We start from the raw sequence: 11,035 nt of genomic DNA, 5'->3' as shown, positions 1-11,035 counted from the left end.
GAGGGGTGAAAAGCATAACTATTGCATTGTTTTGTACACCTGAAACTAATAATAATAATAATAAAAAAGATGGGCCGGCTGAGAACCTAGCCAGCCAGAGATTCCAGAAGTACCATTAGGCCACTCAAAGTGTTTGCAACCCTTGCTGCGCTGCACTCCCTGCTCAGAGGAATTGGCACTGAAGGGCTTCCCGATCCTTTCTGTGACGTGCCTGCCCCTGAGCGCCCCTGAGCTCGGCACACCCCAGCCTTCTCATAGTCACTGGGATGGGTACTGTTCCTCCCTCCCTCCCCAGCCCAAATCCTTTTAAACAACAACAAGCCTGGCACAGTCACAAAGTTTCTAAGAATGTGCAGCAGCAGCCAGGGAAGACTTTGTGGTCCAAGCTCAACCTCTAGTGGACACACGACTACATGACAAAACTGTCCAGACAGGCAGCAGGCCTGATGGGGCAGGAAACAAGTGATGGCTCAGGCTGGTCCCCCCACCTGGGAAGACTGCTCGACCTCTCAACTCAGGCTTCCATGGCAGCAGCAAAGAGTCACCTTTCAAAATTTTGTCCTGTACCATCTGAGCCTTAAAAGGTAAGAGGAGCTTTCTTACTACGTATTCCTATGAATTCATTGAGGACACCATTTGTCATCTTTCGTACAACTTTTTAACATATCAAGATAGCAGCTATCTCTCAATGCCATGTATATCTAAATATCTAAAGAGCCATATAATACAATTCTGACTGCATTATATTTTAGCAAAAAAAAATAATAAGTTACCTCAAATTTACATGCCTTGTGTTGTCAAGAAATTTTTTTTTAATCATAACCACGCTGTTTCATTTTGTCTGAAAGACAGGCAATACTTTATTGTTCAAGTATTGTAATTCGATTCCATCAGTCTGTTCTATCCCCAACTGTCTTCTCTTGTACTACTATAACGTTAATCTAGAAAAACACCTCAAATCCTTTGTGATGCGAGGTGAATGGGATTTTTTTTTCTTTCTACATAGCTCCCAACTTCCTTCTCATTTCCTCTTCGAGTCTCATTTTCTCTCCTTCCTTTGCTCCCCTGTCCTCATCCTAAATCTCAGTCATCTCTGATTCCCTCTTGCAGCCTTTTCACAGGATGAGAGCTCCAGCAGATGGGATTCTAGACCACAGATAAAGGACAGAAGCTGGGGCCCAGGAGGAACCAGAGACACGGACTAATCTCTCCAACACAGACTCCAGAATTGAAGATCCGTGGTGGTGTGTGCAAAAGGGCAACCGACAGTGGGTGGGGCAGTTCTTTTCCTTCTTACCATTTCCTGAGCTGTCACGGCAATGGCTTTGGAGTATTTCACCACAGTTGTCTGGTAGTCGACAAATGTTCCCTTTGGTTCTGGAGGAGTGCCTTCGTCCAGCTACAGAGAAGAGTTTGAAAAAAGCCCAAAGGTCATAAGGGGTTTGAGAAGTGTGGACTGTCTTTAGTAGACTTGGGAACTTGGAAAAATGGAGAGGACCTCCGAGTTAACAGAATCCCCCAACTTCTACAATAAGGACTTCTAGAGGTGCATGCAAGGCACTTGGGGTACACAGGCAAGGAGAGGCCCCCAGCCTTGCCTGAGAGGACTGGGAGGGCTTTTCAGAGGGCTGATGTTCCCTGCAAGTCTTCCGGTGCGGGGGGAGGGAGAGTTTGCTACATACACAAGGTGGGTAAGGTGTCCCAAAGAGAGGGAGTATCATTCAAGAATATAAAGGTGAGTGTGAGCTGGACACTTCCAGCAAAGCACAGAATAACGGAAATGAGTGGGGAGGCAGAATCTCCATCATGAAGGACTTCCCTAGGAATGATGTAGCCCACAGACGTCTACACCCCAGATCCCTCACTTCTGATCTAAGTTGGGCAAAGAGAAAAAAATTAAAAGCACGAGATATAATTTGTCCGACTCCAAGTGCAATAGGAATTGAGAGAAGGGTGAAATCACTGTGGGGTGGAAGAGTTGGAGAAGCGGGACCATGGCTCTGTCCCTTGAAGGGTTAGCGACACATTGGTTTAGAAGGCTTGTCTTTAAGACCTGGTTCCAGGGCTTGTGAATGGACCTCAGGCTGGTTGCTTAAACTCTCGGAGTCTCAGGTTCTTCACTGGAAACTTCTAAGCATCAGAAGTTTGTAGTAATGATCAACTGAGATCATACCTGGTCAAGAGCTACATGAAGGAAGAGGTGATATGACCACCATAATGAAGACAGTAATAATGATGATAATGTCAATGACGATTATGATGAAGAAAAAGGCAACCCATCTTCACCATCATCATCGTTCCTGGCACTATTGGTTGCTGAATGATACTCAAGGTGAGGAGACATGGTGAATAGAAATGAAGGAATGAGTACAGTGACCCAAAGGGGGCTGTGGAGAGTGATGGGAATGAAGCCGGATCTGTTTAACGAAGAACTTTGAAATGGTGAGAAAAATGATGGGATTTGGCTTGGGCAATGACATATTTGAGAAGATCTCTTTGGCAGCTCTGCCAGACCGCTGGCAGTCAAGGAAGAGCCTCGAGGCCAAGAGGGCAATTAGGAAAATGTGAGATGGAGTTTTCGATAGGAGCTACACCTCACGAGCACGCACAAATTACAATGTGAGTTGAAGGAAACTATTGTTATAGCCTATTTGCGATGTGTCTGCACGGCCTGGGATAGAATTATCACCAAACCATCAATGCAAACTCCAGGTTAGATTTTAAGTTTATTTATCAAGGAGATAGATGCTGCCAAATATTAATATCTTAATCACACCATAGGGGCCCTGCTGGTCAGATGAAGGCTGGGTTGTGGACTCATACACTCAGTATAAACTGGGCATCTGCTAAGTGTCAGGAGATGTGCTGGAAGCCGTCATATGAGATGTGGCGTAACAGCAAACATGCCAGGATGTTGGAACTAGAGGGTAGCTTAAAATATAGGAGCGACCAGTCACCAGGATGAACCTTCTACTAGTTTGATGACAAAGAAAAAAGTAAGAATGGAGGTGTGATTTAAAATTTTTTCAAATTTATTTAGTGTAAAGAACTTTCCTTTACTCTGAGATTATAGCCTTTCTATTGTTTTTTGATGTTAACATGGCCTTTCTTTTATGAGATGATAGTGGTGTAGACAGTGGTTTTTTAATTTGTTTTGTTTCTTTAGTTTCTTTCTGGCCAACCACTCCTCCTCACCCCCACAAACAAACAAACAAAGAAAAAGTACTGGATCACAAAATCCCAGAGGTCAAGAACCACTAACCTCACTGAATGGGGAAACCACGGTTCAGAGAGCTTGAGCGATTTGTTCGAGGTCACCCAGAGAGCTGATTATTTCCTATTAATTTATTAGTTCCCAAGGCTTCTGGGGCTTAGCTACAGAGAGGGAATCTTGAGAAGAACCTCCACAGCAAAAGCCTCAACAGTGTCAAGAACTGCATCCCAGTTAGAATCAACTTTGGGGACATTCACACTTTCCTGCCAGTCATTGTCTTTGAGAATTTTCGACAATGATTCTAACAGTATATCAGTATTTTAACCAAATAACTGAAACTCTGAAAGAAAACGCCAGATTTCTAATGCCTCACTGCTTAGGAGCTCAAAGGACCTGAAGCACCACTTACTACAAAGTCGCCCAGCCCGGGCAGGCTGGGGTGGGCTGAGTCAAGGGAGAATGACGAAGAGGCACTGTGGGGTACACCTTGGGTGTCAGGTCAGGGTAGATGAGAATTTAGGGGTACCAAATAAAACCCCAACTGTATACTCGGTAGAACTGAGGGAAATAAAAACTCTGTTCCTGGCCTCTGTGGCTCATGTCATTAGCAGTTCCTCATTACTGGCATCAGGTAAGCCAGGCTTGTCTCCCAGCCCTTCCAGAAGAATCCATGCCACTGACAGCAGATTGGACAACAGCTGCTTTCTGTGTTGAAAATCCATCACAGCACGTAAGGCTCACGGGCTATCAAAACAAGGCTTCAGGAATCCGACTTCCATCTTCCAGGGATTTATGGAACGTTTTTCCTATCATTAGAGTGATTGTGAAAAATACCTTCTCCCGAGAAGACAGGGATTATCATTTGGATTTCTAATTAGTACTGAGAAACCTTGAGCACCATTATTTAATATCCATGGTAGATGTATGGCTCATTTTCAAGCTCTGGTTTTCTGATGTCCTGAAAACCAAACAAACCCACTGAGACTTATCTAAGGGCCCTGAAAAAGGGGGAATTTCACTCATTTTCTGTCAAACTATCCCTATGTGAAGCGTGAGAAACCCACAGCAGAAATTACTTTGACAGGCAGAGCCTGGGGTTTCAAAAGGGAGCCCCAGCGTCCCTGCCCAGCTTGTGACTTTATCAGTCTGATAATGACTGTATAATGTTTAAAGGGAATTATCCTAATTATAGTTTCAGGCTATCATCTCTTTATGGAGATACAAACCAACCAATCTTCTCTAAATTAGCAATTAAAGACTGCTTATTATCCTGAAAAATCATAAGAATGTATTCACAACCTGACAATGGACATGTGAAAACACAGACAATGTCTAAATGGCAATTAGATGTTGATGAACAACTGTTAATTCTAATGACTATCAAACTGACATGACTAGTGGAGGATTCCTTGGGGGAAAGAGCTGAAGATACAGAGTTAAAACTGTCTCGAGTCATAGTTCCCTACTGACCCAACTCAACCTATGGGTCGCTAGAAGAGAAATGATTCTGTGTTATCTTCTATGTTCATTGCCCCCCGGGAATTCTCTAAAGGCTTTTACGCATATTACTTTGGTGGCTTCTGCATCGGGCTAGATACCAGAACCATGGGGAAATTTGAAAAAGACAAATAGAGGTACCTGGCCTCCATCCCATAGAGATTCCAACTGAGCAGGGCTGGAGTAGGGCCCAGGGATATGCATTCTAACATGATCCCCATGATTCCAAAGCAGCCATTCCAAAACTTGGGAATCACTTCATTATTTCATTCTGGTGTTTGTTCCCCACAACTCTGTGAGGTAGACAGCGGAGGCAGATAATTATTTCCATTTTATGAGTGAGGGAATCAATTGATACCTCCTCCGTCTCCACTTTTTCCCCCTGTGTAAAATTGGAAGGAAGGGCACAACTGGAATACCAACGTAATCAATGAAAATGAAGAATGCATAATGTGTTGGATGTATGATAGGACATCTGTGCATTAATCAGAACCCTCAAGAAATGAGGAGGCTTATTGGAATCAGCCTTGATGGATAAGTCCTTAGAGAAAAGCACCTGGGGACCAAGTCTGAGGGAACCCGAGGAGGAAATGAGGTGAAGGAGTGAGGGCGAGTGTCTGGGAGCCCAGACCCACCTTGCTCATGGCTTCTGCGATGGCGTCGACCATGCCTCCCACCAGCCCCACTTCACTGGCAGCTTCGTTCAGCGTCACCATGATGTCGTCCACGGCCTCCTTCATGAGCTGGGCAGCCTCCGTGATGGCATCATGCGTGTGCTGTGCCTGAGAAGGGAAAGGCAGAGAGAACTGTGAAACGTCTCTTTAAGCAGAAGAAAATGGTGCCCAGTCTCTTCAGAACCATGTCCCTTTTTTTAAGAATAACCTTAAAAAGCAGAATATAAAAATATATCCCCGTTATGGAGCATAGCAATGTAGTCTATATTTGTACTTTCCTTTATTATGTTTGTGTATAGGTTTGCAAAATCAGAAAGACAAATCAAAAAGATCTCTTTTTATTATCAAAAGGAAAAATAAAACTATAACATCAAACAAAGCGTCTTATGACTAATTTTATGTTACTATGTTCAGGGTGGTAGAAAGAGAATGGCACAGATCCCCAAATATACAAGTGGACATATATGATAATAATAATAATAATAATAATAATAATAATAATAATAATAAAAGCTGATATAAAAGAAAATGTGTTCAGGGCCGGCCGAATGGCTCAGTTGGTTAAGAGCTCGCTCAAGAGTTTGAGCTCTGAGCAACAGCGGTTCAAGGCCAGCCCGAGCTGAGCAGCCGCTAAGCTGCCAATAGGTAGCAGGATGGCTCAGCTAAAAAAAAAAAAAAAAAAAAAAAAAAAAAAAAAGTGTTCAAATGCATTTCTCTTCAAAGCTGCCCAAGACACTGTAATTCCCAAAGAAGACTGGATTATGAAAATGCAGGTACATACAAGAGACATAAATCCATAAAAGACCTAGCGGGCTTTCGAACTATGTCACAAATTAAACCGCGATGAGGTTGGAGGAATGAATGAGGAGAGTTCTTCAGGGAAAGAAACTCCGCAGACAAAGCCCTGAATGGTCATGACCCCATAAAATAGTACCTTGGAAATGCTTTCACTGCAGGCATTTCCCTGTGTGAGAAGCACAGAGCAGGCGCTGAGTGAATGAATGAATGAATGAAAGGATGAAACAATGGTGGGGCCCGGCTCCCTGAAAAACACCTCAGATGGCAGTAAGATGCAGGAAAACCTGGCTTCTAGTTCTCTGCTCCATGGCTAAGTAGCTAAGTGGGCTTGGCTTCCTAAGCAAAATGGAAATAATTATAAGAACGTCATGCAGTGGAGTTCTGATGAGATCATAGCGGGACAGGCACCTTGTCAATTTATATTAAGAGCAGTCTAGTCGGGGCTTGAGCCCATAACTGGGAAATCTGACCTAATGCCGGGTTGGTAATATCAGAATTGCACTGCACCCAGGCACCCCATGCTGTGGCCATGGCAGCTCCAGCCCACCCTCAGAGGGAGGTGACCGTTTCAGAGTCCAAGAGATCGCATCTTTAATTTGATAGATGAGAGTAAGGAAGCCAGTGAGAGATGGTCAACAACAACCCTTCTGAGTGATTTAAACACAAGAAAAGAAAGAATTCCATGAAGAGGGCATGTGAACCAAGAAGAGTTCTTCCAAAATGACATCTCACAAGATGCAAAATATGTTGATCACATATGGTATCCTTGAGGCAGCTGTGTCGGGATGTAAATGTTAATTATTGACGATTACTACTGAAATTACTTTAGAAGATAACAACGAAAAATTACCTGGAGCAACAAACATTCCTCAAGTCTTTACCAGGCTGTGTCCACCTGTATTATTTCTCAGGCCCTCCATGGCGGGGCGAGGAGGCAGCCTCTATCTCTAGATTTATTTCCCCTCCCCGCTGGCTAGCCTCCTCACAGGTCAACTCTCTTACCCTCTGTCCACAGTAACTGGCTCTGTATGCCTCCTCCCTTCTCCCCTCCATCCAAATTGAGGCCCCAGACCTGGGAGTGACTGAGCCTTAGGTCATTCAAGCCCCTCCACCATCTGACTACAATGGCAGGAGGGACCCTGGGTGAGAAAACTACCTCTCAGAGCTCTGCAGATCTGCAGAGCCACCAGAGATAATATTAAGAAGGTGTTAAGCAACTAAGTTTTAGGATGGCTTGTTTTTGGCAATAGCTAACTGGAATAGTATCTAAGAAGGGCTCCTAACCTAGCCCTGGGGTCCAGGAAGCTTCTTGGAGGAGGTGTCCCGGCTGTGAAGGTGAGACCTGGAGGAGGAATCCAGACACTAGCAGAGCTGATGGGGTGGGGAAGAAGGGCGGGGCCTTCCAGGCAGAACACGCCGCCTGTGCAAAGGGCCAGAGGTGAGAAGTAATGTGCATTGTGAAGATGAGGTGCGGCACCATCTGTAAAGTGTATGGCATAATACCTGGCACACAGTTCCTGTCCCCCTTCCGTTATCTCTCACCCAGCCCAGCTCATCTCTCCAACTAGACCGCGTGCTCCTTACAGACAATTTACTTTGCTTCCTTCTAGCAACGCAGTCTTCACAGGAAATGAAGGGCTTGATAAAGTCACCAGGTGGGGCTCAGTAATGGGTGAGAACTTTATTTTCCAAGAAATTTTTACAAGGATAACCTTCACAGGCTGTTGGTACAAACTTCTCCTCTGGAGAAGCTGATTTGGAAATAAATGGAACCATCTGTTTCTATGCTGTGAAACAGGCATGGGTGGCAGAGCCGTGGCTTGGGGGAGTCAGAACAGAAGGGCCCTCCTGTGCCACAAGCCAGGCTCACTCAGGCTGTGATGACATTAGCTCTTCCAACTGGACCAAGAACACCTGGTAACAGTCATGTGGGTGCTGGCAAGATGCCCAGGGCTCCAGGGGACTTCGTACAGCGCAAGAGCCAACCTGTGGGCCCAATGTGACTTGCATACCAGTTCTAAAATCTACGTTCTTGTATCTTGGGTCAAGTATTTCAGCATTTTACGGAGAGGGAACCAGGAACAACAATAAGTATCAAACCACATAACAGCAGCAGTAGCGAAGAGAGCTGCCAGCATCTATTGGGTTGTCAGAAAAGTCATGATATATTTTGTCTATGTTTTTCAAAGGTCATTTATTTATATAAAGAACAAAGATCAATCAATGATATATTGCCCGTTTTGTTCGATAAGCTTTTGCCATCTTCCATCAAACTTCATAATTCCTCGTTCATAGAAGGACCTGTCTTTACTTGCGAAAAACTGAACAAGGTGCTGATTTACAGCCTCATATGAATTGAACGTTATACCACGCAAAGAGTTTTGAAGAGAGCGAAACAAGTGGAAGTCTGACGGCACAAGGTCAGGCGAGTATGGTGGGTGTGGCAACACATCCCATCCAAGCTCCAATAATTTTGACGGGAGATCAAACTTGTGTGTGGTTTCGCATTGTCACAATGGAACACAACTCTTGTACAATTAACAAGCTCTGGATGTTTCTGGATGATGGATTCATTCAAACTGTCCAATTGCTGACAGTACACATTCGAATTAATTGTTTGGTTCCTTGGTAGGAGCTCGAAAAACATGACACCTTTAAAATTCCACCACACTGAGAGCATAACCTTCCTCTGATGAATGTCTGCTTTCGATGTCGTTTGAGGCGAATGATCATGTCAGGACCAAGACCGTTTGCACATCACATTGTTGTAAACAATCCACTTCTTATCACTAGTTATCAGTTGCTTCAAAAAAGGGTCGTTTTCCTCAAATTTAATGAGCATATTGCCGATGTTTATACGAGCCATGAGTTCATGTGGAACCCAAATATCGAGATTGCTTACATATCCCAGCTTCTTCAGGTGGTCGTGAATACTTGAATGATGGATGTTCAATGATTTTGCAATCTCTTGTGTCGTGTAACATGGGTTTGACTCAATCAATGCCTTTATTTTGTCGTCATCAACCTTGGTGGTCCTCCCTGACCAAGGAGTGTCATTGAGATCAAAATCACCAGCACAGAATTTCATGAACCATCATTTGTACTGATGTTCTTGTAGAGCACTGTCACCGTAAACTTTATGCAACTTTTTACAAGCTTGACGCGCGTTCTTCCCTTTATGGAAGTAAAACAGTAAAATATGGCAAAAATGCAGTTTGGTCTTCCATCTTCAGCTTGTTGTAAAATCTCCAAAACTCAACCAAATTGCTCAATATTTTTTTTAAAATGAAGCTAGAACTGTCAGCTGTCAAATGACATAGCAATAACATAGATGTGAATGATGCTAGTATTTCCACAAATGAACTAGTGCCATCTGTTGCAAACATGCGTCATGATTTTTCCAACAACCCAATAAGAGGGACTCCTCGGTGCCAGGCACTATGCTGATCCCTGCTGTGTGTCTCCTTTAACCCCCACAGCCCACTGGAAGGTGGGGATTGGACGGTATCCCTGCCAGGGGCCCCTCTGACATTCACAACCTGAACTTGGGGGCTTCAGCACTAGAGCTTACATATCTAGTGGATGACAACCGCCACCGACCAGCTGGCCATCTGCTGAACTTATATGCTACTGATCCAAAGGAAAATGAGCATATGGCCAGATCAGATCAAATCTATCAGTGCTGCTGAAAAAATAAACCTTAATGCAGGGAATATGCCATCTACAAGGGAAGGTTTCAGCCTGTTCCCCCAAACAAGGGGCTTTTGAACAAGGCAAAGCCACCTGGGTACCACGTGACAAAGGCAAGGGGCCTCAGGACCTGCCTTACTCCTAGAGATTGGCTGTGCTGCCCTCACTCGGTGCCTCCTCTGCATTTCAGCATCAACCTGGCCCCGGCTCTCTCAAGTCTGTCTGCCATCGTGGGCTCCACACCTGCCTATGAACTTGTTGCCAGTTCACAGTTCCCAAATTTGCTTCTTGGAGCTCCCCAAGGCCCAGCCTACATATGCCTTCTAATTCCCGGCCGCTTGCTACCAGAAGGGACCCTGGAAGCTCACTCAGGGTTGAATAGTAAAATATTTGGCTGGTCTTTGTCCCAGGTTCCTCAGGGGGAGCCTCTAAGCAAGCACTTAGCGCTTCCGGAGTGACAGGAGGGTCTCTGTTATCCACGGTGGGCTCCTCGGACCACACATCAGTTCATGCTAACAAGGTGACCTATGGTGGCCCCTAGGCAGTTTCGGGACAGGGGCTGGTCATGCTGGAAAGACCAACCAGGTGATTAGAGGGTTGGGGCTTTGAGGGTTGAGCCACATAAAAACAGCCTGACCTCTGACCTCTGGGGGAGATGAAGGGACTGGAGAGTAAATCATTGGTCATATGATTGAACTCAATCCATCAAGCCTACGTAATGAAATCCCAATAAAAACTCTGGTCAATGAAGTTGGAGTGAGCTTTCCTGATGGGTGATGCACATCAATATGCTGGGAGCGTGACACGTCCTGAGGACATGAAAGTTTCATGTTTGGGACCCCCTCCCAGGCCTCATCCTCTGGGTCTCTTCTTTTCGCTGGTTTGTATCCTTTATAATAAAACTGTATTTCTAAGTAGAGCAATTTCCTGAGTTCTACAAGTCATTCTAGCAAATTATGGAACTTTATGAGTAGTGAGAACTCCTGAACTTGTAGCCAGTTGGCCAGAGTGAGGGTGGCCTGAGAACCCTGGAGCTTGTGACTGGTGTGTGAATTGAGGGCAGTGCCCTGGTGCGGCCTGTGCCCTGAAGCTGGGAAACTTGACCTCAAGCCAGGTAGTTCGTGTCAGAATCACACTGTATCCAGGCATTGGGTTTACCCAG

At 44.9% G+C, this 11,035-nt stretch overlaps 1 protein-coding gene across 1 annotated transcript in view; it reads right to left on the bottom strand.

Moving 5' to 3' along the window:
• Nucleotides 1-11,035, bottom strand: part of TLN2 (talin 2) — a 282,919-nt gene that overhangs the window by 57,182 nt on the left and 214,702 nt on the right. The window contains exons 41-42 of the mRNA XM_019650777.1: nt 5,347-5,493; nt 1,298-1,399 (exon numbers count right to left, since the gene is read on the bottom strand). Of these exons, the coding sequence (XP_019506322.1) occupies nt 1,298-1,399; nt 5,347-5,493 (249 nt within the window). The remainder of the gene's footprint in view (nt 1-1,297; nt 1,400-5,346; nt 5,494-11,035) is intronic.

Source organism: Hipposideros armiger, unplaced genomic scaffold (assembly GCF_001890085.2).
Source record: "Hipposideros armiger isolate ML-2016 unplaced genomic scaffold, ASM189008v1 scaffold_147, whole genome shotgun sequence".
NCBI lineage: Eukaryota > Metazoa > Chordata > Mammalia > Chiroptera > Hipposideridae > Hipposideros > Hipposideros armiger.
This window is presented reverse-complemented; position numbering and strand designations above follow the sequence as displayed.